This window comes from Arvicola amphibius, chromosome 10 (assembly GCF_903992535.2).
Source record: "Arvicola amphibius chromosome 10, mArvAmp1.2, whole genome shotgun sequence".
NCBI lineage: Eukaryota > Metazoa > Chordata > Mammalia > Rodentia > Cricetidae > Arvicola > Arvicola amphibius.
Window position 1 is genome coordinate 80,843,790 of NC_052056.1, and position 27,549 is coordinate 80,871,338.

Consider the following 27,549-nt stretch of genomic DNA (forward strand, 5'->3'; position numbering starts at 1 on the left):
CACAGACCTTTCACAGGACCCAGCACTCTGCCTCTAGGATTACCCAAGAGAAACGAAAATGATTCGGTATAAAAAGAACCAACAGCAAGGCATGGTGGCATCATGCCCTCAGGAGTGTGAGGCCAGTCAGGATACAATGAGATCATGTTCCAAAAACAATTAAATAAATAAATAAATAAATAAATAAATAAATAAATAAATAAATAGCTAGTGCACACGTCCCTCGGTGTCTGTAGGGATTGGTTGCAGAACTCTGAAAATACCAGGCACACAGAGCTCAAGTCCCTTAAAGAAAATGGCAGGGCACTGTTTCAGTACAGAATATAATCTTTACACAGCCTTTCTCATTTACATGTTAGCACTAGGAAGTTGAGACAACCTGTCTGGTCTGAAGCTCACTATACAGCTTAAGCTGGTCTTGATCTTGCGATGATCCTCCTGTCTCTGCCTCTGGAGTTCTGGAATGACAGGTGCAGCCCTTCACACCCAGCCAGCCCTCTTCCCTCACATCTTATCTCTTCAGTTCGTGTGTGTGTGTGTGTGTGTGTGTGTGTGTGTGTGTGTGTGTGTGTGTGTGTGTAAGATGTCCCCACAGGTCAGAAATGGACACAGATTCTCTGGAGTTGGAGTTAAAGGTGGTTGTGAGTCTCCACGTGGGTGCTGGGAATAGAACTCAGGGCCTCTGTAAAAGCAGCAATCCCTCTCCCACTGCTCCCAAACACACACTTTAAATCAGTTCCAAGTTCCTTATATATTTAATACAATGTCAGTGTTATGTAAGTCATTCTACTCTAGGGCTCAGAGGCAGTAACTATTTAAATTATCATTTAATGACAAGAAAAAAATAGCCTGCACAGGCTCATACAGTTGCAAATCTTTTTCTTCGGAATATTTTCAAGGTTGGCTGGATCTGTAGCTATTGGGGCCAAGAGCATATCCAATGGCACAGATGAATCTCAGAATCATTATGCTGGAGAAGACACTGAGCTAAGAGAGTGTGCAGGCAGTGGACCTGTTTACATAAAATCCTAGAACGTGCAAACTCATCTCAAACGTTAGAAAAAGCAGTTCAGAATGCCGGCGGCAGCCACGCAGACCTGTCAATCCGCATTCAGGAGGCTGAGGAGAGAGGGCCATGCTTAGCCAGCCTGGGCTACATAGTGCAATCCTGTCTCAAATAAACCAAACAAACATGGTTCAGCAGCTGACGGAGGGGTGGCTACCCAGCTATGGGAGACACCCTCAGGCCACCTGGAGTAGTCAAAGAGAAGAGTTAGTGTTTGTGCAGCTGAAATGCAAAGGGACTGATTTAAGACTTCACGCCAGTACGTAAGCTCCACTGCCCTTCACCTCACCCTCCCAGCCCCACCCAGCCCATCACAGTTCACGAACCTGCAAACCTGTGATGGAGACGTGGTGTGACTCCACTGTGGGCCGCCGGGGCATCCGCGGGGAGGTCTGTGGGGAGCTGGACGGCGAGTAGGACAGGGATGGGCAGATGCAGCGTCCATTCATGTCCAGGCTGCTGCCGGATGCCGGCCCAGCCTGAGATCGCTCCTGCAGGGACATCTTACGACCAGAATGGAGGGGCCGTGCCTCGGATTCTGAGGCATCAAGGGGCAGTTCCTGGTCATCAGCCTCCAGAGGCTGGTCCCGGGCCAGGCTGAGGTCCACACCCTGGCCTGGCTCACACTCCGTGACCACAATGAAGGATTCCATGCCCAAGTGGATGCTTAAGGATGAGAGTCCCCGCAGGGCCGCGCAGGGCTTCTGGCTTTCCTGGCTGCCACCCCCGCTTCCCAGCTCATCCTGGGGGGCCGCCCGGTCGCTGGTGGGCTGGCTAGAGACACATGATGACATGGTGTGTGTACCAACTTCATCCGCCAGACCGGAGCACTTCCATCGGCAGCACAGCTGCCTGCAGAAAAAGAAAAGGGGTCAGCCAGGCATGGATAGGAAAACAAGTTGCTCCTCTGGACCAGGCTAGCATCTGATTTGTGCACACATCCAGCGTCCTTAACACCTGCAGCCCAGCATGATGGTGTAAGACTGGGAAAGTTGAGGCAAGAGTATCACCAGGAATTAAAGACCAGCCTGGGCTACACAGCATGCTCCAGGCTAGCCTGAGCTACAGAGCAAGACTCTGTCTCAAAACAAGCAAAAACTAAATGTGCAGCCAGTTGTGGTAGTCCACACCTATAATCCCAGCCCTCAGAAGGTGGGAACAGGAGTTCAAGACCTGCCTGGACTACACAACAAGAGCTATATTGGAAAAAAGAAAATATTGCAGAACAGGATGTGATGTGATCTCCCAGCCTATGCAATAATAATAATAATAAATGCATCCTTTGAAGGCTGGAGAGAATGTTCTGTGGTAAAGAACACTTGCTACTCTTACAGAGGACTTGGGTTTGATTCCCAGTACTACACTCATATGGTGCCTTACAACCATTAGTAACTCCAATTCGATGGGGAATTGATACCTGTTTCTGGTCTCTAAGAACATCAGGCACACACATGGTACACAGACATATGTAGGTAAAAACATTCACACACAAAATAATTTGTAAGTTAAAAAAAAGCAATGTTTTCTTTGTATTCCTTCTCACGTAACGTGACAAGGAATCCAAACTCGATTCCTATAAAAGCAAGTATAAGGAACCCCAAGAGTTCCCACACAGGCCCTTAAGGATTGGCAGCTACTTGCTGTGCTGCTCAGCAGGGATCTGAATCTACTACTGCCTAGTTCCCCAATCCCAACTTTTCCTTCCCTCAAGCAAGAATCTATAGGGGCTGAACAGCAGAAAACAAAACAAAACACACAAACACACAAACAAACAAACAAACAAAGACCCTCCACCACAGTTTTTTGTTGGTGGTAGTTTGATTCCCAAGAACCCACGTTGGGTACCTCACAATTACCTCTAACTCCAGTTCCAAGGGATGTGATGCTTCTGGGTGCCACAGGTATCCAACACATACACACACAGTTTTTTTTAAGAGTTAGTAATTACTGAAATAGCTTTTAGATGCTAGGTAGGCTAAATGAAACCCTTCTGCCTGTATCTTCCACGCTGCACTGCGCCATGAGTGAGGCCGGCAGCAACATGGATGTGCTGTCACACCTCTGTTGTAAGTGGGCGGAGCTCCAGGTCAGCCCAGGCTATAGATCGAGCCAATAGGCTGAGGAGATGACTCAGGGGTAAGAGTGACTGCCCTACAAGCACAAGAACCTGAGTTCAAAGCCCCAGCACCACCAAGATAACTGCCTGCAGGTGGTTTCTAAAAAAAAAAAAAAAAAAGTTAGAGACTTCCCATGTGGTCCATTCCTAAGAGCACACCCAACCGGTACCAGTCATTGCAGCTGAGAGGGAAGCAGCAAATGAAAAGATGAGCAAAGTGTGGTTCACACAAACAGTGGAAAACTACAAAGCCATAAAAGGGCCAGAAGCACTGGCAATGGTTACAACACAGATGAAAGATAAAAACAGCATGCCAAGTGCAAGGCCAGTCCCAAGAGCCCGTATGTATTGCATAATTCCATGGAAATGAAATTTCCATACTAGGCAAATCCACAGAGGCTATGGAGCACTCTAGGGCCAATGCAGTGACTGCTTAATGGGTACAGGGCTTGATCTTGGTAAAGATGTCGTCGAACCGACAGAAGTAATCTCACAACCCCGTGCTTATACTAAATGCAATGAACTACTGATTTTAAGAGAATTAATCTGCCAGGCATGGTAGCGCACACCTTTATTTCCAGTACCCCAGAGACAGAGGCAGGAGGATCTCTTTGAGTTCCCGGCCATTCTGGTCTATATAATGAGCTCCAAGCAAGCCAGAGTGAGAACTGTCTCAAATTTAAAAGAAAAAAAGGTTAATTAGAGGCTGGGGTGCAGCATGAAGCTTGACAGCAAACCTCCTAACTAGGATTTGAGAAGCCTTGGGTTCTACCCCCCAGCACTGTGCCTCCCCCCAAAAAAATCATTTTTATGTCACATGAAATTTTTACATCAATTTGAGAGAGAGAGAGAGAGAGAGAGAGAGAGAGAGAGCGAGCGAGCACAGACTGACTCGTACCTTCACCATCGCTGGGACGGAGCTTTGGCTCACGTGTCTTGACAAATGTCCCAGGCACAGCTGGAGCTAAGTCAGTGCATCCACAAAGGTGATGGCAGCTGTGTGCTAATCAAGGAGGATCTCTCGAGGTGCTGGGAAAACAGTGGGCACTGGCAGAGATTGAGGGCATAAATGGCCTCCTGGGTCACTCTGGTACAAGAGAATCGTGAGAGGAAGGTGTAAAAGTGTGAGGCAGTCAGGACTCCCTAAAGAACCCAGCAGAGACACAATAATGTTGCTGGGCCCTCTTGGAACTGTCCATTCAGAATTACTTGCAAAGCATCTACTATGTCAGGCAAGGTGGCTGGGAATCCTCCAATCAGAAAAGCCTTGGCATTCCCATTCGTGTTCATGTGTTCTCATGATTTAGAAGGAAAAAAAAATAAGGGTTTCTTTTTATTTTTACCTATTTATTTATTGGTTGGTTTTTGTTTTTTGTTTTTTGAGACAAGGTTCCTCTGTGTAGCCCTGGCTGTCCTAGAACTTGATCTGTAGACCAGACTGACCTCAAAATTCAGAGATCCACCTGCTTCTGCCTCCCAAGCGCTGGGACTAAAGGTGTGTGCCACCCTGCCCAGCTGTTTATTTGTTTTAAGAGAGAGAAAAAGATCATAAAGGTTGGTGGGTATGGAGGACATGTGAGGACCTGAGGGAGGAAAAAATGATAAAAATATATTGTATGATTTTTATTTTTAATAAAGAAAGAAAAACAAGGGGCTGGGGAGATGGTTCAATGGGTAAGAGTACTACTTGCTGCACAGCACGCGGGCCTGAATTCCAATCCTGGCATGAACATTAAAAGCTAGGTGTCACCTACATGCACTTGTAACCCCAGCACTATGAGGGCAGAGGCAGGAGGCTGGCTAAGGCTTGCTGACTGCCAACCGAGCTCCAGGATTAGTCTTGTCCAAAAGGAATAAGGTAGAGTGACAGAGCAGAACACCCAACGTCCCCTTCACGCGCACACACACACACACACACACACACACACACACACACGTGCACATACCACACACCCAAAAGAACCACAGCAAACTCAACCATGTGACAAGATACTCAACCTAGTGAACAGCAAGGGAAGTACACACTCAAACCTCAAGCAAACGCTGGCAGTTCCTCAGACAGTGATCCATGGAATTCCTGCGTGGCCAGTAATTCCTCTCAATGGTATGCACTCAAAAACCAGAAAGGAGGGATTCAGTCAGACCCTTGCATAACAAGAGTGAGAGCACCACCAGTCACAACTGCCGGAAGGCGGAAACAACCCTATGTCCATCAAAGGATGTGTGGACACAGAGAACGGGGTAAGGTCACGTAAGGGTCACGAGAAGGCAAGTCTGACTTACTTACAAGGTGGTGGAGAAGCACCCTGAAGATATGCTAAATGAAATGAGCCAACACTAACTGGTAACCAGTGAACAGCAGCCATGATGGTCAAATTCACACAGCAAGAAACAGAACAGGGTTGGGGTGGTGCTGAGTGGGTGGAGTACCCAAACTGCAGGCACAGAGGCCTGGGCTCCACCCCCAGCACTGCAGAAACTGCAGGTGGTGGTGCTCGCTGGGTCTATCACTAGGCAAAAAGGCAGGTGAGAGCAGAAATGCAAGGTCAACTTCAGCTACTCAGTGAGTCTGAAGCTAGCCCGGATTACATGAGAGCCTGCATGCCGAACAGGAAGAAGGAAAGCAGCATAGTGAGAGGAGAGGAGAACAAGGAGGTCCCAAATGAGAGGAGCCCAACACAGTGGAATGCTTAATGCCGCAGGGTTGTACATGGTGAATATGGCTCATTTTCACTGGGTGTGTATTATGTGCATATTTTATGATATGTATGTGTGTCTGTGTCACGGAAGTGCAGGTGTCCTAGACACTAGAAAGGGCATGGCACCCCTGTAGCTGGAGTAACAGGCAGTTGTGAGCCACCAGACTTGGGAGGTGGGAACCCGTGCAAGATCTCAAATCCCGTGCAAGGGTACAGTGAGCTCTTAACTGCTGAGTCATCTCTCCGGCCCCAAAATGAATTTCCAGAAGAAAGTAAGCATCCATGATAGGAACGGATAAGCCACACTTCAGAGCACCAAGGATGACATCATTAGCTCTGCCCCTGCCCTGGCCTCCCTGCCAATGGATGCATCTACCCAAGTTCCACATTATCTGCAGTCTGGCTGCTGTTACTCTACATATTCTTTTGTGATCCTCATCTTCTAATAAGAGGAAGGCAGGACCCTGGACTCCATAGCTTGGGCCTATCCTTTTCCTAGCTTGCTTTAGCTCTCTGCCTCAGTTTCCCCATCTTTAAGATGGTCATGAAGAGCAGATGAGCCATGTACTCAGAATACATGACTAATGTGCTATCCTTTCAACACAATGCCTAAACACAGTTCCCGAGTGACTGCTGCCCTGGGGAGCCCACCTGCTCTCGTGTGGTCCAGCTACCCTCAGGACAGGAGGTCTGTCCTTCCTCCAAGAGCTACCTCTGTTGGGGCTACAAGTGTTCCTGAAAAGAAAACCAGACTTGGCAGTGCCTGCGGGAGTCAATGGGGATTTTTTTTTTCTTGCCAACACAAAAACAATTGCTTATCGATCTCTACTCCAGGCCAAGGACACCAAGCCGTCCACCCCCAACAAAGCTGCTTTTAATCAAGTCTCTTTGGCCAGCCAGTGTCTGGCTTGGGCCTCCCTCGCCACCGCCTCTGACGCAGACTTGGCCTTCAAGGTCTGAAGGAGGAGAACAGAAGCTTTCAGACCCAGGCTAGGGCTGCCTATGAAGACAGGCAGACCCAGATCTAGGGAAAAGATGAACAAAGGCCAGGAGGGCTGTGTAGAAGGATCCTGCCCCGTTCCCACAGACTAAGCCAGTATTCTGAATTGTTGGGCCAGAGACCCTACGGGAATCTAATGAAGCCACCAAGATGCCTCTAGCAGAAAACTGCACATAAAAACAGTAGCTTAGCATAAAAGACTACTGAAATCACACTAAGCCCAGCAGCTACTAGGCACAGAGTAACTCTGCTTGGTTGTGTAATTCCCACAGGACAAGCCCTCTGTAAGGAGGGGCAGTGATCAGAACACAGGACTGAAGAGGACCTTCCCACAAAGCTGCCCAGGTTTGGCAAAGCGCCAGCAGTCTGGCCTGGCAGTTCCCCATGAATCACAAGCACTGCCCCGCCCAGAAGGCCCCCCTCACTCCAGGGCACCCAGTGGAGCCACCAGACCCTTCCTGGAGCAGATGGAGCCAGTCCCCAGCCAGGATGAGAGAAATGTTCCTTCCTGTGCCAGAAAGCCAAGTGGCACAGGCCTACAGGAAATGCCTGGCCATTTCCATTTCCTGGGGGCCATTTCCAACCAGCAACTGCCACCTGCCAAATGCTGAGCTGAGCTGAGCCACTGTGGGGCTGGGGCTGGAAGACAACTCAGTGGGTGGGTCTCAAAATCAGAGACACATCTTCCTCAGAGTCCCTCAGGGTTCTCAAACCCCTCTTCCCTAGCACTCCAGGAAAAAAAAAAAAAAAAAAAAAAGGATCAGGAGCCTACGAAGACTAAGAGACTAAGAAGATGTCAGTCCTGGAGTCAGGAAAGGAACTAAACAGCCATATCCTCTCTCACCTGGGGAAACTGAGGCCCTAAAGGAAATTCATTCATTCATTTGTGCTTTTAACAAGCAATTAGGGTTGAAGCTCAATTGGTAGAGTTCTTTCCAGGCATGTAAGAGCCCTGTCTTCAATCCCCAGCACTGCATAAACCAGGCATAGGAGTGCACGCTGTAATACTATGGAGGTAGAGGCAGAAGCATCAGAAGCTGTTCAAGGTCTCAAGGTTCATCCTCAGCTACACAGCAAATTTGGGGTGGAGGACATAGTTTTTCAAGTCAGGGTTTCTCTGTGTAGCCCTGGCTGTCCAGAGATCCACCTGCCTCTGCCTTCCGAGTGCTGGGACTGGATTAAAAGTATGTACCACACCACTCTACACAGCAAATCTGAGGCTAGCCAGGGCTACACAGCGAGAACACGTCTCAAAAAACAAACAAAACCAAATGGTCAAAGAAAAACTCCAAGTGGGGGGCTGGAGAGATGGCTCAGAGGTTAAGAGCACTGGCTGCTTTTCCAGAGGTCCTGAGTTCAATTCCCAGCAACCACATGGTGGCTCGCAACCATCTGTAATGAGATCTGATGCCCTCTTCTGGTGTGCAGGAAAAAATGCTGTATATAATAAATAAATCTTTAGGGCTGGAGAGATGGCTCAGTGGTTAAGAGCATTGCCTGCTCTTCCAAAGGTCCTGAGTTCAATTCCCGGCAACCACATGGTGGCTCACAGCCCTCTGTAATGAGGTCTGGTGCCCTCTTATGGCCTGCAGGCATACACACAGACAGAATATTGTACACATAATAAATAAATAAATATTAAAAATAAATAAATAAATAAATCTTTAAAAAAAAAAAAAAGCCGGTTTAATCCCAGCACTCGGGAGGCAGAGGCAGGCGGATCTCTGTGAGTTCGAGACCAGCCTGGTCTACAAGAGCTAGCTCCAGGACAGGCTCTAAAGCTGCAGGGAAACCCTGTCTCGAAAAACAAAAACAAAAAAAAAAAAAAAAAAAAAAAAAAAAAAGCCAGGCGGTGGTGGCGCACGCCTTTAATCCCAGCACTCGGGAGGCAGAGGCAGGCGGATCTCTGAGTTCGAGGCCAGCCTGGTCTACAAGAGCTAGTTCCAGGACAGGCTCTAAAAAAGCTGCAGAGAAACCCTGTCTCGAAAAACCAAAAAAGAAAAAAGAAAAAAAAAAAGAAAGAAAAACTCCAAGTGATTATGGAGAAGCTACTGTGTGGTTTCTGTCACAAGGGACCAACAACCTCATGAAAGATTTAAAAGGAGGTGCCCCAGTGCCACAGTGCACAGTAGACAGCCAGAACAGTACACAAGAGAACAGAAGAGAGGCAGCTGACGATGAAGAAGGAGGAAGCTGGGGGTCAAGGAAGTCTGTCCTGGGAAATACTTTCCTTTTCCTTTTAATTAAAATTTTTTTTTCTTTTTTCTTTTTTTTTTTTTTTGGTTTTTCGAGACAGGGTTTCTCTGCAGCTTTTTTAGAGCCTGTCCTGGAACTAGCTCTTGTAGACCAGGCTGGCCTCGAACTCACAGAGATCCACCTGCCTCTGCCTCCCGAGTGCTGGGATTAAAGGCGTGCGCCACCACCGCCCGGCTTTAATTAAAATTTTTTAAAAATTGAGACAGAGCATGTGGCACGGTGTGGCACAGGCTAGCTTTGTGACCCTCCGGCCTCAGCCTCCTGCCTGTTAGGATTATAGGAATGTGCCACCACAGCTAGTCAACCGACCACCTTGCCAAGCACACAGAAACAAGTACACTAGGGAGATGGCTCCCCAGTAAAATGCCTGCTGTACAAGCATGAAGACCTAGAGTTCTCAGTCCCACAGCACCCTCATAAAAAGCTGGGTGTGACTGCCAACTGCCAGTGTACGGCCAAGGTCAGGCTGAAGGCCATGTTCCCCACATCCCACATCTCATAACCTACTTCACCATCACAAGTGTCAGAGCCTACAACCCCAGCTTTAAGAGTCAGGCGATGTTAGCCGTCTAGGCACACACCTCATGATCATCTGCCCTAAATTCTCCACTTTACCAATAGAAAACAAAGGCTCAAAAGATTCACTAGAGCCAGCAAGATGGTTCAGTGGGTAAGGACTGCAGCCAAGTCTGATGAGCTGAGTTTGATTCCTGGAACCCTGATGGCGGAAGGTGCTGTGGGATAGTGTTCTGGTGCACTGTAAAGATGTATCACTCATACTGCTTTAATAAAACACTGATTGGCCAGCAGTCAGGCAGGAAGTGTGGGGGGGCAACCATACTAGGAGAATTCTGGGAAGAGGAAAAGCAGAGAGTCAGTCACCAGCCAGATGCAGAGGAAGCAAGATAAGAATGCCTTACTGAGAAAAGGTACCAAGCTGCGTGGCTAAAAATAGATAAGAATTATGGGTTAATTTAAGTTGTAAGAACTAGTTAGTAATAAGTTAGTAATAAGCCTGAGCTAACAGGCCAAACAGTTTATAATTAGGAACAGCCTCCATGTGTTTCTTTGGGACTGAATGGCTGTGGGACTGGGTGAAACAGAAACCTGTAGATGGCTACAGGAAGGAGAGAACCAACTCCACAATCATACTGTGGTATGAGCACTCACACATGTGTGCACACACACCAAGTGTAAAGTTTTTTTAAAAGTTGCTGATTTACCTAGAATCACAGTAGGTTCAAGCGGAGCTAAAATGCGCCAGTTTTGCTTTTTTGTTTCACCGAGGCGCCTGAGGTGTAACTCAGGGTTCCTGCACATGAAGAGCAAGTCCTTGACCATGGTGCACAGCCAGCAGTCCTCATCTGTATTCTCTTTTTTAAAAATTTATTTATTTATTTATTTATTTATTTATTATGTATATAATATCCTGTGTACGTGTATGCCTAGAGGTCAAGAAAGGGCACCAGACCTCATTACAGATGGTTGTGAGCCACCATGTGGTTGCTGGGAATTGAACTCAGGACCTTTGGAAGAGCAGGCGATGCTCTTAACCACTGAGCCATCTCTCCAGCCCTCATCTGTATTCTCCAAGGATGGAAAAAGTTACAGACACAGCCTTGTAAAGTTCACAACTGTGTCCTGAGTAAGTACAGGCTGGGTCAAAATCTTAACAAAGAGGCTGGCATAGGCCATGTCGCTGCCTTCCTGGGAACTCAATCTGTATGAGGGGACACCAAAGGCAGCAGCCTCCAACTGTACCAAGAACAAATGCTCGGACTTGGCTGAGAGACATGGCTTGACTAACTGGAGAGTGAGGTTTTTAATTCACCACTGAATTCTCAAGCCTAGAACTTTCTAGAACACAGCTGGCATTCAGCAACTGTAAGCTGGAGGGTGTATATTTCAAACATCCCAAGGCCAGTCAGAATGTCAGACGCTGTCTTTAGCTGGCCCAGAGTCTACAGTCTACATTAGTCTTGAGAACTGCAGCCCTTTATTCTGGGAACACATCCTTCTAGGCGAGGCAGCCCCGTGGAGCCAACCCCAGCACCAGTTTCAGGTCTCATCCATGACTCAAAACTGCCCACTTGGGCATCGACTACTCTGGCCAAGTGATGGATTCAGGAGATCATATGTAACCCAGTGCCGTCTACTGGGTCTTACTCTGCGATTTTTTTAAGCGTGGACAGATTCTTTCTGTCAGTGTTGTAAGAGTATGCTTTACAAGGGTGGGGGAGAACACTGCTTTAGCATGAAGTGAATTAAGAAAGAACAATGGATGGGAAACGGATTTGGCACCCAGGCTCATCTATGCCCGTAGCCCACAGACCCCAGTGTTTTCAACTACCTGAGCCAAGAGAGCTCATTGCTCACCAAAGACATAGACCTACACGTGACAAACAGATTGACAAAAGCTTCTCTACTAAGTTCAGTTCCTTACACCCAAGGCGCTCGTACAGCTGCCTATCCCCTAATAACCCAGGCAGCCTTCACGTTGATGGCTAGGCAGAAGACAAAAGCTACAAGGTCAATGTTTTGCTTGTTTATCTTAGAGAGAAAAGTAAACCAGAGATGGAGAAGACCCAGGGGCTGGCTGACTTGGAAGAATCCTGTTGAAGACACTCACCCCACAGCAACAGCTCTAATAGCAGCTGCCATGGCGATACGTGAGACTAGTGGTCTTGGCTGCTTGGCATCATACTAAATAAGCCTGTATCAGCTCATGAGCTGCCATGTCATGATGACCTTACTACTTCCTCCTTCACCAGGGAGGAGACAAGAGGCACAGACAGTCTGCGTGATGTGCCCATGATCACACAGCTAAGGGGTTTTAGGGAGGGCACAGCTGTGAATGCATTAAACAAAAGTGAAGCAAAGGCTTCCACAGGTAAGCAGTCAAACTCCCTGGCCGCAGACTGGAGACACCGATGGCTCAGCAGTTAAGAGCACTTGCTGCTCTAACAGGAGACCTGAGTTCAGATCCCAGTACCCACATGACAGCCCACAGTTGCCTATAACTCCAGCTCCAGGGCATTACATAGTCTCTTCTGGCCTCTGTGGGCACTGGTATACAGATGGCATATATTCACATAAACATAAACATAAAATAAGAAAATAAAAGCCAGACAGTGGTGACATATGCCTTTAAGCCCAGCATGGGAGACAGAGGCAGGTTAATTTCTGAGTTTGAGGCCAGCCTGGTCTACAGAAAGAGTCCTAGGACAACCAGGGCTACAGAATCCTGTCTCAAAACACAAACCTCCCCCCAAAAAGAAAGGAAAATAAAAGTTCCATAACTGGCTTTAATAAAAAACAATTCTGAATTTTTCTCTTTTCGGTGGGGGGTAGGTGGGGCTTTGGAGGCAGAGTCTCTCTACAGAGTCTTGGCTACCCTGGAACTAGATCTGTAGACCAGGCTGTCCTTTAGGTCAGAGATCCTTCAGAAATCCGCCTGCCTCTGCCTCCCGAGAGCTAGGATTAAATGTATGCACCACCAACGCTCAGGCTTCAAATCAGAATTTCTAATCTCACCATGGTAACTAAACCTTTTCTACCTTCCCTGCTAGCTGTAGTCCAAGGCCTCATTTCTTACCAAATCAAAAGTGAATATAATTTCACATCCAAACTGGCATGCTGCACTGCCCCTGAATGAGTACAGTGTTTCAGGGACGCAAAACTTGAGACAAGATGAGAAGTAGAAACTTTTTTCCTTCCTTGAGCATTTCTAACTGACTCCCTCCCCGTCTTCCACGGAACCAAAGGAAGAGGCAGAGAAATAAATGAGATTTCAACCTGTAAGGGGAAGAGATCCACTCCAGTGATGCACAGCCTGGCCAGTCATAGACCCGGGGCCCAGATGGCACCATGGGCATCCTGTCTCCCCCACCCACACTCTCTTCATCCATTCCTCATCCCTCCTTGTCTACAGACTGTTTAAATCACCGCTTTCCCTCTCTCACCTCAAGTTTACATGCCCTCCCAAACAGGGACAAGTCAGGAAACGGACAGGGCCACCTGCCCCCACACCTGGACACAGAATGGGTGTCCAGGTCTGAGGTGAACCTAAAGACAATCTCTCTTTGCCAGATGCTTTAAATGTATGTCCCCCCACTCCCCATTAGAGAAAAAGGTTTTTTCTGTGTAGTCCCGGCTGTCTCAGAACTCACTTTTATAGACTAAGCTGGCCTTGAACTCAGAGGTCCGCCTGCCTCTGCCTCCCAAGTGTTGGGATTAAAGGCGTGTGTCACCGCCACCTGGCCCTCGATGTACATTTAAAAGACATTTAAAAGAGTAACAGAGCTAGGCTTGGAGGCAGATGAATCCCAGCACAAGGAAGGCAGAGGCTGGCAGATAATCTGAGTTCAAGGCCAACCTGGTCTACAAAGTGAGTTCCAGGACAGCCAAAAAAAAAAAAGAAAAAGAAAAGAAAAGAACCTAAACAGGGACAGGAATGTGCTCCCCGCCTTGCCCCCTCTAACCACTGCCTCCCTTTAAGGGTTCCCTAACAGAAACACTTGGGCAATACCTTTAGCCTTCCCTCAGCTCTGCCTCCTGGGCAACCTCTCAGGGCAGAGAGCAAGACCCTGGCCTCTCCCTTCCCCCCACTTCCTGTAGGATCATCCATCTCTCCTTTCCAGGTTGGAATTTGCATTTTTATCTCTGTAACTGCCATCTCTCAACTATTTACAGCCACCAGGATAAAAAGAGGCAACACAAAAATAGTCCCTCTGCAGCTTTCGGGATGGGGTGGGTGTAGGGGCATGACAGAATCTTCTAGTTTTCTTTTCCTCCTTTCCAAAAGGGAGATGTATGCTAGAATACACTTCATCTGTTCAGCTAAGAGACTCTGGCCAGGAGTGACCCCCAAACAGGGGATGGAGGTTACACAGCCAGGCTGCGCACAGGGCAGTGCCCTGACCAGTTCCTGTCACGCCCAGGGCCTCCTTCCTGCCTTCTGAAGTCAGTCCAAATGAACAAAACAAAACAAAACCTTGGCATTTCTCCGTGCTTGAAATGTTCTATAATTGAAAAAAGAAACTCAGCGAGGCATGGTGGTGTGTACACATGCAGGAGGCACAGACAGGAAGATCAAGGGGTGAAGGCCAGACTGGGGTACATAATGAGACCCTGTCTCTCAGAGAAGGGAAAGAGAAGCCTTAAACTAGAAACAGCACACACGTCCATCACTGGATGAATAAACCAAATGTAGTCCACTCAGACTATGAAATATTATTCAGCCATAAAAAGGCTTGACGCAAAGAAGACATGATACAGAGTGAGGCCATGTATATAAGATGTAACTCGCAGGACACGTACACAACACACTAGTCTTACAGACAGCAGATGTGTGGGTGCAAGAGCGAGGGAAAGACACTGTGCTGCTGGAGGGAACTTCACCTTTTTCCTTTTTTTCAGGGTTAGGGCTGTAGCTTGTGGAGTGCTTGCTAGCAAGGTAAAAACCAAAACCCTTACAAATTTCTATCAACAAACAATCTGAACTCTAAACTCTCGTTTATTTACTTATCTGGAGACAGGGTCTCACATAGCCCAGGCTGCCCTCCGACCTCCTAAGGATGAGCACAATCTTGACTTCTGATCTAGCTTCCACCTTACGAGTGCCGGGATTACAAACACGCACCACTGCACCCAGCTTACAGAGTGCGAGGGACCAAACCGAGGGTTTCACCTGTGCCAGGCACTCTACCGGGTCACATCCCATCTAAGAAGTCAGTTTTCCAAGGAAGAGCTACAGGTGTGATCAGAGAGGTAATGGCAGCTCAAGAGCCACCCGCGTGAAGCCACCTTGGGGCTCTCTTGTTCAAGATTCTAACTAAAGGAGAAACGTGCTGTAAAACAGGCCCAAACCCCCAGGATAGCAAGAAGAAATGAGATCCATGAGGCCCTAGAGCCACTGGGAGGAGGCAGATCAAGGAAGAAAGGTCTCAAGTGACTAAGCGGCTCCCAATCTGAGTCCTTTCCTAAGATGGGTTCACATAAGGCAAGGGTGACTAGTGGCCCTGTTAGATTCTGAGCAGTTTGGCCTTCCCCACCCAGCTGTCCCCTCCCAGCTAACAGAGCGCGCTGCTGTCTACACCCAAACCCAATGCACAAACTCCCTCTGCTGAGATGGGCCCCATCCTATCCCCTCTACCTCCTCCCTCCACTTTTCAGCCCATCTTCAAAGGCTCGGCAGACTTCTCCAGAATGCACCTTGTAGCTATCTCTCCATTGCCCCAGCACTTGAGGCTTATGGCATTTCTCAACATCTTCCTACTGGCATTTAGGGTAGCGGCATTCTTACAGGACATTTGGCATTCCCTAGCTCCTGCCCACTAAACACCAAGAGTGCTTAGTCTCATTCTGACAAACAAAAAGTTCCTTCCACGTTTTCAAATGCTCACCAGGGGGGTGGAATTGCCCCCCCCCCCGAGAACTACAGCCTAGTTATTAGCCCACTAGCGACTGGAGGGAAAGACAAGCTGGAGTTCTGACAGGACCGCAGGACCTCCTTAGATCTGTGGCCTTATACGTTGCTTAGTAAAAAGGCCTGGGCTCCCCCAAGCAGGTGAGGGAAGCCTTGCTTGTCTGTGTGATCCCAGATAAGTTAACTAACCTCTCTGAGCCTTTCAATACTAAAAGGAGTATTAGGACCCTCAATCTCCTATTCTCGACCAAAGTGGCAAAACTCCCTGACAAACAGGATTTGGGGTAAATATTAAATAAGATAACGCAGGCAACAAAACAGTATCTGCCACATAGGAAAAACTCAATAAGTCCTAATTAGTGGGCAGGAATGTGGTCCTGTGGTAGAGGGTGCTCTTAGCATGCTCCTGGCACTGGGTTCTTGCCCCCAGAATGGATGAAAAAAGTCACTACGATTATCCAAGGTAGGGGCTCATCAAATGATTGCCTTGATGAGCAGGTTAAGACCTGGCAGACTGAAGCTGCTTTTGCACACTGATCCCAATCTATTCTGAAACTGCAGTTTCTGTAGGGAGGCTTGGGAACAGTGGCATCCCCTGCCACTTCCAAAGAACAAAGGAGTTTTGGGGACAGACAGCAATCCTCCCTTCAGTCCTGTAGGGGCAGAGTTGGAAGGAGGAGTAAAAGACATCGTTAATGCCCCAGGGCACCTGAAGTTTCTGCTCCAGGGCTGGGGGAAATCAAAGAGTAGGCTGAGGAAGGGAAAAGTTGCATCTAGGGTAATGAATGCGCGGCATAACCCACCCCCAGATCAGAAGGTTGCTTCTTTGCCCATGGCACCTCAAATGTTCTCCACCCCCAACTCCATCCCTCTGCAAAGTGCCACCTCTTCGTCTCCAAGTGAGAGCAGCCCGGGAGGAGGCAGGCAGAGCTGTGAAAACACCCCGTTCCCCAAACTGGGCAGCCAGGGGGTGGGGAGAACCTTGGCAAAATCTGGGTGGCACCGGAGCACCAGCCCCAGGGGCTGAGCCGGGGGGCCGGAGCATGCACTCTTCATGCCCCGCGAGCTGCAGCCCTGAGGTAAATTTAGGTCAAAAGGATCAAACCGGCCTGTGAGGTCGGGGTGGTCAGAGGGCAGACTCGGGGTCCTGGCACCTGTGTCCGAACCCCTAGGGCAGGAGTCGCCCCGTGCCCCGCAGGCTGCGGGGGTGGGACGCTCCCGCGCGCTCAGGTTCCGCACCTGTCAAGCGCAAGGGTGGCCTAGGCCGTCGCCTGGACCCAGGACCGCCCCTGCCGGCCGACCTCGGTGCGGAACTCCAGGCCGGCCCCTACCGCTCGGGCCCAAGCGCCGCCCCGCTCCGGAGGCCCGGGGGAAGGGGGCGCAGCCCTCCACGTGGCGGGGCGCGGGGCGGCGCACGTGGGGTCCCCTCGGGGCCCGCCTCTGGGCTGTGTCTACCGGCGCCGCGCGCGCCCCGGACCCAGAGACCCACAGGGCGGCTGCGTGTCCCCCCACGCCCGCCCGGCCCGCCCGGCCCGCCCCGCCCCGGGCCAGCTCACCTGAGCTCCGCGCCGCCGCCTCCCGCGCTCTGCGCCCCCGGCTCGGCTTGGCTCGGCTCAGTTCGGTCCGGTTCGGCTCCCCGCGAGAGGAGCCGCCCGGGCTTCGGCTCGCGCGCGGCGGCGCCTCGGGCTCCGCGCTGATTGGTCAAGGAGCCGGCGTGGAAGAGCGCGTGCCCGCCGCAGCCTCGGCCGCGCGCCGGGTCCCGCGGGGACTTAAGTAGCACCGGGGCGGAGGCGAGGTTGGTGGGGGGAAGGAGGCGTCCGGTGGCAGGAAGCGAGGCCCGACCCGCGCAGGGGCGCAGAGGCCGCAAGTTTGTGAGTGGGTCTCGGTCTCTGCCAGCTGCTCCATGCCGCTTTGTTTTTGAGCGTGGAGAAGTTCCCCAAAGGCGGTGGGGAAACCCAGGAGCCTGTCTGGCGGTTCCCTCCCTAGATTTCGGGGCAACGCCCATTATGGGGAAGCCCTTTCCGCAGCCGCCTCCCCACTGACCACTGCTGTAGGCTGCCGTAAAATGCATCTGTACTCTGTATGGCCCAGTGAAGTTCTGGGTCTCCCCATAAGGTTGCTTAGATGCCTGTGATGAAACACATCCTATTCTGGCTAAACACTCTACCCTTTTGGGGTTTGACTTTGCAGGAGCCTTAAGCTCCTTTAGTCTCCCAGTTGGATAACAACGTTGAAGTAAAAGAGTATTTCAAAGGCTCGCTGACCCCGTGGCCTTGGGGGTGGGGGTCAGTGAACTCAGACTTGGATGTTCACCAGTGACTGTCCGCAAGTCCCTGCCGGCAGCCAAAAGGGAATCAGGTTGAAACATCAAACTCACCGAGGATTCAAAGCTCTTTGTCAACTGGGTCGACTTCCAGTCCTCGTTAGTAAATTATTCCAGTGTTTCTAGGCTGCAGAGGCATTCACAAACAATTCCAAGGAGCGGACAAATAAACTCAGTGGGCGTTCTTATGAGATTGTCACCTCTGATATTGCTCAACATCCTCACATTTATTTGTTAGGAATAGCAAATAGAGCGAGACTTGGTGGAATAGTACACAATGGTTAAGGACGGTTATCTCTACTGTACCCACAATGAAAAGAGCACAAAAACACGTAGAGTAAAAGAGCAAGCTGCAGAATACAGCATTACGCAGTGTGTATTTTTAAGCCCCACTCTGGAGTGACTGCCTGGGGAGACATGAACAAACATCTATTCACCCAAAATAGGGCGCCTACAACAGATCAAAGACACAGTTCTGTCCAAGCCCAGCTTGGTGAACCAATGAGTTTATTATTGGTCTTACTCATTTCCAGCATGGATGTTGACCTGCCAAAAGCGACATAGGTGGAGTTCTCCTTCGCTTGCCTCCCCCTCCTATATACTCTGTCATCTCCTAGGGCCATGTGCAGGTTGGGGTGGGCACCAGAGGGAAGGAGAGAGCGAATGGGAAATCTCCAGTGAAGATCTAAAGGCTTTCTCCCTACTCCTTCCCTGAAGGATTGGTAAGCCTTCTCCCGCTTGTGAGGGGCTCTTGCAGAGTTAAACACAGCCGCTCTGATTTCAGGAGGCTAGCAGCATGTTCTGTGATGCCCACATGGCGTATTTCTTAAGGACACATGTTTATCCAAAAAATATAAAAGTCAAAGAGAATTGGTTCATGTTAGATTCATGACAGTCTGACACCAAGAAGGAAGTAGGAAGATAGACATGTAGCTCAGAGGTTGAGTACTTGCCTAGCGTGTAGGAGGTACTAGCATGGTCTAAAAATTAAGGGTGGGGCCTGGAGAGATGGCTCAGTAGTTAAGAGCACCAGCTGTTCTTGCAGAGGACCTGGGTTCAATTTCAAGCACCCACATGACAGGTCACGATCTTTTGGAACTCCAGTTCCATGGGATAGGATGCCCTCTTCTGGCCTTCTCGGGCAATGCATGCATGTGGTGCATAGACTTAGATTCTTGGGAGGCAGGGACAGGAGGATCACCATAAGTTAAAGGCCCGCCTGGCCTACGTAGGGAGTTACAGGGCAACCAGGACTACATAGATCCTGTTTCAAAAAAGACAAAACAAGCCGGGTGGTGGTGACGCACGCCTTTAATCCCAGCACTCGGGAGGCAGAGGCAGGCGGATCTCTGTGAGTTCGAGGCCAACCTGGGCTACAAGAGCTAGTTCCGGGACAGTCTCCAAAAGCTACAGAAGAAACCCTGTCTCGAAAAACCAAAAAAACAAAAAAAAACAAAAAAAAAAAAAACAAAAAAGACAAAACAAAATAAGATGGGCGGTGGTGGCAAATGTCTTTAATCCCAGCACTCGGGAGGCAGAGGCAGGCGGATCTCTGTGAATTCGAGGCCTGCCTGGTCTACAGAGCAAGTTCCAGGTCAGCCAGGACTACACAGATAAACCCTGTCTCGAAAAACCAAAAATAATAAATAAACAAATGAAGGAAAGGAGGGAAGGAGAAAGGAGACAGCAAGCATGGGAAGATGTTATAATACTTCTTTTATTTCCTCTATAAATATTTGTGAAGCAAATTGCAAAATGCTGACGACAGTCAATGCGAGGTGGGGTACACAGTTCTGTATTTTCTGTAATGTATGCCCCCCCACCTCAAATATCTGTCAGGGCTAATTGGCCGGGGAGATTTGGAGTCATGAATGCTAAGGCAGGAGTTGACATTCTCTGTAAAAGACCATAAGGTCAACATTTCCGGATCTACCCTGTGCTCTCTACAGTGATGACTCAGCTCTGCTATCAGCAACCACAGACAACAACAAATCAATGGATGTGTAGCAGCATTCCTATTAAAGCTTTATTTATAAACACCAAGAGTGATTTTCATATAATTTCTTGTGTATTGCCGTTTAGGGGGCACTCTGTGAGGTGTTCCCCATAAGGAGGGGGCATGTTGAAGTGATGCAGCTGTTTCGAGGTCTCCCATGCTCTTCTAAATAAGTCCGGCAAACTCATTGATTCAGCCTATTAAAAAAAATTCTCAGGCAACCCTGCTTTCCTAGAGTAATTAAAAATAGACCCTGGTGGGCTGGAGAGATGGCTCAGAGGTTAAGAGCACTGGCTGCTCTTCCAGAGGTCCTGAGTTCAATTCCCAGCAACCACATGGTGGCTCACAGCCATCTATAATGATATCTCGTGCCCTCTTCTGGCAACATGGAAGGAATGTTGTATATATACTAAATAAATAAATCTTTTTAAAAAATAGACCCTGGTGTTCTTTCCTGTTATTTGTTTAAATGAACAATTCTGTATGACTATGTCATGTTTTACTAAATTGCCCATGTTTTATTATAACAATGTAGATAACACAGGCAGAAATTCAGTATAAATTTAAATGCTTGCCGGGCAGTGGTGGCACACATCTTTAATCTCAGCACTTGGGAGGCAGAGGCAGGCAGATCTCTGTGAGTTTGAGGCCAGGCTGGTCTACAGAGTGAGTTCCAGGACAGGCTCTAAAAAAGCTGCAGAGAAACCCTGTCTCGAAAAACCAGAAAAAGAAAAAAGAAAAAAAAAAAGAAAGGTTTAAAATGTCTGTACAAGGGCTGGAGATACATCCGAGCCATTAAGAGCACTCTGCTCTGGCAGAATCCCTGGGTTTGGTTCCCAGCACCCACATAATGGCTCACAACTGCCTGTAACTCCAGTTCCAGAGGATCTGACATCTGGCTCCCTCTCTTAACGTCTAAGGGCAGTTAGATTATTTAATGCTCAGCCAACCTTCTTGTCTTTATTCTTTTCTTCTTCATTTATGGTTTTGATTTGTGGTGCTGGGGAATCAAACCAAGGGTCTTGTACATGCTAGGTAAACACTTTACCACTAAACTATATGATCTGAGCCCCACTTGTGTTTTTTATCGTTTGTTTGGTTTGGTTTTTCTTTCTTTTTTTTTTTTTTTTTTGGTTTTTCGAGACAGGGTTTCTCTGCATCTTTTTTAGAGCCTGTCCTGGAACTAGCTCTTGTAGACCAGGCTGGCCTCGAACTCACAGAGATCCGCCTGCCTCCCGAGTGCTGGGATTAAAGGCGTGCGCCACCACCGCCCGGCTTTGGTTTGGTTTTTCAAGACAGGGTTTCTCTGTGTAGCCCTGGCTGTCCTGGAACTCACTCTGTAGACCAGGTTGGCCTCAAACTCCCAGAGATCCGCCTGCCTCTGACTCCCAAGTGCTGGGATTAAAGATGTGCACCACCACGGCCCGGCTTCACTTGTATGTTTGTCTGACCCTTCAACTGTAAATTCCTGCAGTTCAGGCAGGTATCACATGCAGAACATTTGCATAACTCAGCACAGAGGTTGAAAGGCAGTGGCTCTGGAATAAGATGGACTTCAGTCAAGCCTCGCATCCACTAATGACCAGGTCTGTAAGCTTGGGCCATTGATCTGGTCTCTCTCCGTTTGCTTTCATCAGCTGTCAGATCGGGACACTAATAGTACGGAGCTCACAGACCTGGTCTGGGGTTTCAATACAATATAACGTGTGTGACGATACGAGCTCAGTGCCTAGCACACAAGTGCTCACTGAAGCTAACTACCGATATGCTTAGCACGGTGCTAAAAATCCCATCAGTTTATGTGCCGTTCTTATTAAAGCAAATTAGAATAAAGTGCAGAACACTGTAATTGCCTGTCATTGCCATTCAGCTCCTCTTGTGCTAGGAGCCATCCCACACAAGGAAACCATTTTCTTCCTACAGATACGAAAACAAGAGTTAGCTTTGCGCTTTCATCTCCCCCTCCAAGAACATCAGAAAATCCTATTCTAGGCAAACAGATCTTGTTGTCCTGACAACACAGATTGCCAGGAAAATAAGTAAACACAGCATCCGAGTCTTATTTTTTAAAGAAAACTCAAACCCTGTAGAGGGGGGAGGCATGGAAATCTAAGACTTTATCATTTTCTCTCCCATGAGGATGGCTTCACAACGTCCTTTCAAGGTTTTGCCCCTCCTTCCTGAGGTAGCCTGTGTTCTACTCACGTTATTCATGGGAATGTTCTGCCACGTAGGCTTGAATATCTAGAACAAGAGAGTGGGATTCATATCACCAATGAAGTTGATTCATTGGGTTACCTTCAACAGAACAGCTAAAGAGAGCCTGAAAAGCTACCTTCCACAGGCAGTGAAATGATAGGTTTTTAAGGCAGCAATACAAATGTCATCATAAAAGATGAGAGGGTTTATGAGAGAGCTCTTCATCTATCCATGCACATATTTGCAAGAAGCAAAACGCCAGGACACGATTGAATACTCAAAACAAGTAGAAACAGTCCAGGCATACGGATGAAGGCAAAGACTGCTGGGGACAGAGGAAAAGCATCAGGCAGTAGAGGCTGCCACACCAAGGACTGTCTGGTCCTTACCTTGCCAGGCTTACCATGTCCTTACCAGGGATGACATAGGCCACAGTGTCAGGAATCTGGTTTTCTCATTGGTTAAAGGGAGAGGTTACTATGCTTACAGTGTTGGAGATGGTGTTTAAAGTTTTTAGTGGTGTCTAGTACATGCTGGCTACTAGATAAATGACACTATTAGTCAACAAACAGGAAACATGTTCACAAAAACACAGGACCTTCCAGAATAGTCGATCTGGGTAATGTAGAGAGGTTAGGATCCCAGTTCTACAACTTGCTAGGTGTGTGACCTTGGGCAAGTGATTTCATCTCCCTACAGCCTACTTTTATCTGTTAAACTGAATGAATGCTATTGCCCAGTTTTTAAGACTGTTGTGCCAGGCAGTGATGGCACACACCTTTAAGCCCAGCACTTGGGAGGCAGAGGCAGGCAGATCTCTGTGGGTTTGAGGCCAGCCTGGTTTACAAAGTGAGTTCCAGTACAGTCAAGGCTATTACACAGAGAGACCCTGTTTCAAAAAAGCCTGAGAGAGAGAGAGAGAGAGAGAGAGAGAGAGAGAGAGACCCTGTCTCAAAATTTTAAAAAATATATTGTTATTTATATTATCTCTGTCACATGTGTGATATGTGCAGATGCCAAAAAGGCAACCTTGTATTCCCTGGAGCTATAGTTAAATGCAGTTTAATATTTAAAGCTGCCTAATATTGGGGGTGCTGGGAACTGAACTTGGGTCCTCTGGAAGAGCAAGTGCTCTTAACCACTCTGTAAATGTTACCTATTCTCATCCAGGTCAAAAAGCACACCACCAAATCTGCTAAGTAGAGTGCCCACTGGGGTTCCCCTTTCCTTTGAGGACAGTTTCTGAAGGCCTCTGGAAGAGACCCAAATACTAATGACTATAAAACTTTAATTCCTTTCTCACCAGACCCCTTCCCACTTAACCAGACAGCCCATTCTGAGAACTTTGATGTGAAACCCCCTGGAATTACGCCATTATATAGAGCATAATTTCCAACTTCCTTCCACCACACTCTCCATTGGAGTGGGGGGAAGCCAGTTAACTATCACCCAGATAGTTGTGTTTTGGGGTCACTCTGATATTTCCATTTTCCATTTGACTTACTGTCTCCTCCTGAAGACCAGCTTAGGAGGCTGAGTCACAGACAGCTGGGAACAACAGGTTGCTTGCTAACTTTGGATTCGGGGACTTCTTCCTTGCCAAGATGAAGTCAGCCAATTGAGCGCAGGGCCAGACAGGTGACTTTGTGGGTGAAGGCAGACCTGGCTGTGCTCAGAAAGGCCTCAGAACATGGACCTAAGATGTAGTGGTGCAATGGGTGATAGTGGTGGCACATGCCTTTTTCCCAGCACTTGGAAGGCAGAAGCAGACGGATCTCTGTTGTTTGAGGCCAGTCTGGTCCACACAGTAAGTTCTAGGCTGGCAAGGGCTGTATAGTGAGACTTTGTCTCAAAAAACCAAGGACTACTGTTGCCATTTTTATCTTTTACAGGATTTTTTTTTTTTTTAGGAGAAAATAAATCCCAGATCCTCATGCACTACTGAGCTACAGCCTAACACCAGGAATTTTTATACAAGAAACCTCTCATTTTTATTTTTCATGCAGCCCTACAAATTCCAGTCAGTCCTGATTCATCTTGGCAGCCCTGAGTTTTTATGCTGATGGACATGGAGTCCGGCTACACAAAAACTAGTAACAAGGGCTGGTGGTGCAGCACGTGGTAAAATACATGCTCAACATGTGTGAGGTGCTGTGTCACCCCAGCACTGTCTTCCCACCCCACAAACAGGAACCCGCCAGATACCGTGGCATACACCCATTTACCTAGCACTCCAGGGAGACTGAGGTAGCAAGATCCAAGTTTGAGGTCAGCCTGAGCCATGTCTAAGAAAAACAAACCAAGAGCTGGGCAGTAAGCAGAGGCAGGCGGATCTCTGTGAGTTCGAGACCAGCCTGGGAGGGAGAGTGAGAGAGAGAGAGAGAGAGAGAGAGAGAGAGAGAGAGAGAGAGAGAGAGAGAGAGAGAGAGAGAGGGTGAGGGCGTGAGAGAGGGTGGAGGGAGGGGAAAGAGAGAGAGAGAGAGAGAGAGAGAGAGAGAGAGAGAGAGAACCAAACCATAAAAGAAAATAAACAATTCACTATAGTTTCTGGCTTTTTTTTTTTTTTACTACACAGCCATTATTGTGATTTCATTTCTATAAATACAACTTCCACAGAAACTAAAGGAAAGATTTTCAAACATCAACACTCAAATTAGTATCTCTGAGTCTACCCTGAGCCCATTTCCAAAGCAGCTGTCTTTGGCCAGCAAACACTCTCTGGCGGATGAAGTTGTTTTTCACTGCCTCAGAGAGAAACTGTTTCTCATTAGGAAGTTTAAATTTAACAGAGAAAGAGCCAATGACAGAAGCTGCAAAATTTGCTTGGTTCCTTGTGGCTTTGAGAGCTGTTTGGGTGTGGGCTGCTTTGGCTTTGAAATGCAGGCATTTCCTTGTGTCAAGAGGAGGACATTCACGAACACATGATGATAGTTGTCTCTGCTTAACCGTAGGGTTGGCATATGTAAATCAGTGTTTGACAGCTTCTAGGTCCTTCCAAGCCTCAGACCCTCTCTTCTATTATTTTCTTCTGAATTTCTAGACTTATCATAACTTCTCATTTCCATATAGAAAAGCACATGCACGTAGAACAACACACAGAAAATTGGTTGTGAAATATGTTACTGGTTTTAATATCATAAAGTAAATAAAGATACCTTCTCCTGGCCAGGCAGTGGTGGTGGCACACACCTTTAATCCCAGCACTCAGGATGCAGTGGCAGGAGGATCTCTTTGAGTTTGAGGTCATCTTGGTTTACAGAGCAAGTTCCAGGACAGCCAGGGCTACACAGAGAAACCCTGTTTTGAACACCAAACACAAGAACTCGCCAGGGTTGGCAGAAAGGGAAGCTGCAGAGCAAACCCAAGACTCGTGAAAGCCTGCTGAGGGCTGGGATATAGCTGGGTGGCAGAGCACTTGCCCTGGGTTGGATTCTCTACACTGAAAAAAACTAACAAAAAGCACAACAAACCAGAAGACCTTTTTATCAGGGATGTGTGTGTGCCATGTGTCAGAACATGCAGGCACATGCATGGCAGCCAAAAGGCACCACTATGGAGTTGGTTTTCTCCTTCCATCTTTTATATGGGTTGAGGGGATACAATTTGGGTGTCCGATCTGTGTGGCAAGCTCCTATACCCAATGACACATTTTTGTCAGCCCTAAACCTTCTTTTTAAAGCAACTTTGTGGCCACACGAGGGCTCATGTGCCTGTGTGAGGGGAGGGGAGGCTGACTGAGGCTAGGTATCCTCTCCATCACTCTCCATGTGACTGAGCCTCAGTTTCTCTCCCTGACTCTGCTATTCTCACTAGCCAGCTTGCTTGGACAATCCCCTCTGTCTCCTGAGTGCTGGGATAGCAGACAGCAACCATGCCTCCTCCACTTTTATGTGCCATCTCTCTCTCTGTAGCACTGGCTGGCCTTGACCTCCCTATGCAGACCATGTAGATCAGCCTGCCTCTATCTCCCAAGTGCTGGGATCAAAGCCTGTGCCACCAAGCCCCGTATAAGCAGATCTCTTGAGAGGATACACGCAGCTCTTACAAAGATACTGTAATTCAACCCAGAAAAACACTTCAGACAAACGGACCAAAACAGTTTATTGGCAAGATAACATGTGACGATCACCACTTAAGGACAGGGAGGGACATGAACAAGCCCAGAGTGTGATAGCTACACAACAGCCAGCAGGGAGTCATTTCTAGAGATGGTTAATCAAGGGCACCCCATGGGAGGGCAACTCCTGATGCAGCTGCCGGAAGATCATGGCACACCGGTTCCTCTCCTGGGTCTTGCCCAGGGCATGGTACAGTCTGGCCTGGAAGTAAGCAACATCCCTGATGCGCTCTCTACAGTCCACCTTTGCAAAGTAGTTCTTGGCTTCATTGAGGTTCTCGATTGCAGCCTCCAGAGCTGATAATAGGGGTGGGATGGGGGTGGGGGAGAGAATGGGAGGGAAATCAACATTTAACACTTCAATTTTCAAAATTTGCTATTTAGAGTCACCATATAGTAGGTATTCTTATATGTTCCACTCATTAAAATATGGGAAAACACCATACTATGGAAAGTTTTGTTTCATTTCTTTTAACATTAAAAATTAGCATGCTGGGACTGGAGAGATGGTTCAAAGGACCCAGGTTCAATCCCCAGCACCCACATGGCAGCTCACACCTGTTTGTAACTCCAGTTCCAGGGGATTCATGGCACCAGGCATACATGTGGTACATACATATAAATATATGTACACATAAAATAAACAAATTTTACAATAATTAGAATGCCAGGGCTGGTGAAATGGCAGCAGGCAGGTGCAACTGCTGGCCAACCCAACAACCTTCATACAGCTCCTACCTTCTGCTTTCTTCACTGGACCATAGGAAGCTGCTGAAGCCACTTGGCACTTGGACACTAAGAACATGGCACGGCCTTTATCCAGGATAGCCCCATCAGCCAGGATGGGCTCAATGGCCATGTGGAGAAGGGTTAAAGCTTGTTCTGGGATTCCAAGGATGAGCTGAAAGAGAAATGTGCTGTGCCCACTACCAAGAAGGGCTAGGTTCTGGGTGTTTTCTCCTGAATGGTTATCTCTGACTTATCTTCTCCACGACACAGGCTACCTCATCCTAAACAACACATTACCAGAGAATACAGGCACACAACAATATGATTTCTACAAGAAATCCAGCAGGCAGTGTTCATTCATATTATAGAAAGCTTTGTCCTATTCCTTCTTTTTGTACTGCTTTATTCGGGTTTGGGTTTCTTTTGTTTATGATAAGACCTTACTATTGTAGACCAGGCTGGACTGCAACTCCCTGTGTAGCCTGGGCAGGCTTCATAAATGTAGTAGTTCTCCAACCTGTCTCTAAGTGATGAGATTACAGGCAGGTACCACACACAAAGACTTAGTAATGACAGACACGTTGGAAGAAGCCCGTGATGACTCTAACTTCCTAATTTGAA

General features: G+C 48.1%; 2 protein-coding genes across 8 annotated transcripts in view; both read right to left on the reverse strand.

Moving 5' to 3' along the window:
• Positions 1 to 17,267, reverse strand: part of Camkk2 (calcium/calmodulin dependent protein kinase kinase 2) — a 48,116-nt gene extending 30,849 nt beyond the window's left edge. For 4 of the 6 annotated variants that reach the window (XM_038345092.1, XM_038345090.1, XM_038345091.1 and 1 more), the window contains exons 1-2: positions 17,121 to 17,267; positions 1,393 to 1,918 (exon numbers count right to left, since the gene is read on the reverse strand). In XM_038345092.1, the coding sequence (XP_038201020.1) occupies positions 1,393 to 1,860 (468 nt within the window). In that variant the 5' untranslated portion in view covers positions 1,861 to 1,918; positions 17,121 to 17,267. Of the gene's footprint in view, positions 1 to 1,392; positions 1,919 to 4,080; positions 4,268 to 17,120 lie in introns of those variants that run through there. The other 2 variants (XM_042055878.1, XM_038345089.1) reach the window with 1 other exon arrangement.
• An 8,899-nt stretch (positions 17,268 to 26,166) lies between these two features.
• Positions 26,167 to 27,549, reverse strand: part of Anapc5 (anaphase promoting complex subunit 5) — a 31,680-nt gene continuing 30,297 nt past the window's right edge. For both annotated transcript variants that reach the window (XM_038345113.1, XM_038345112.1), the window contains exons 16-17: positions 26,938 to 27,100; positions 26,167 to 26,496 (exon numbers count right to left, since the gene is read on the reverse strand). In XM_038345113.1, the coding sequence (XP_038201041.1) occupies positions 26,285 to 26,496; positions 26,938 to 27,100 (375 nt within the window). In that variant the 3' untranslated portion in view covers positions 26,167 to 26,284. The remainder of the gene's footprint in view (positions 26,497 to 26,937; positions 27,101 to 27,549) is intronic.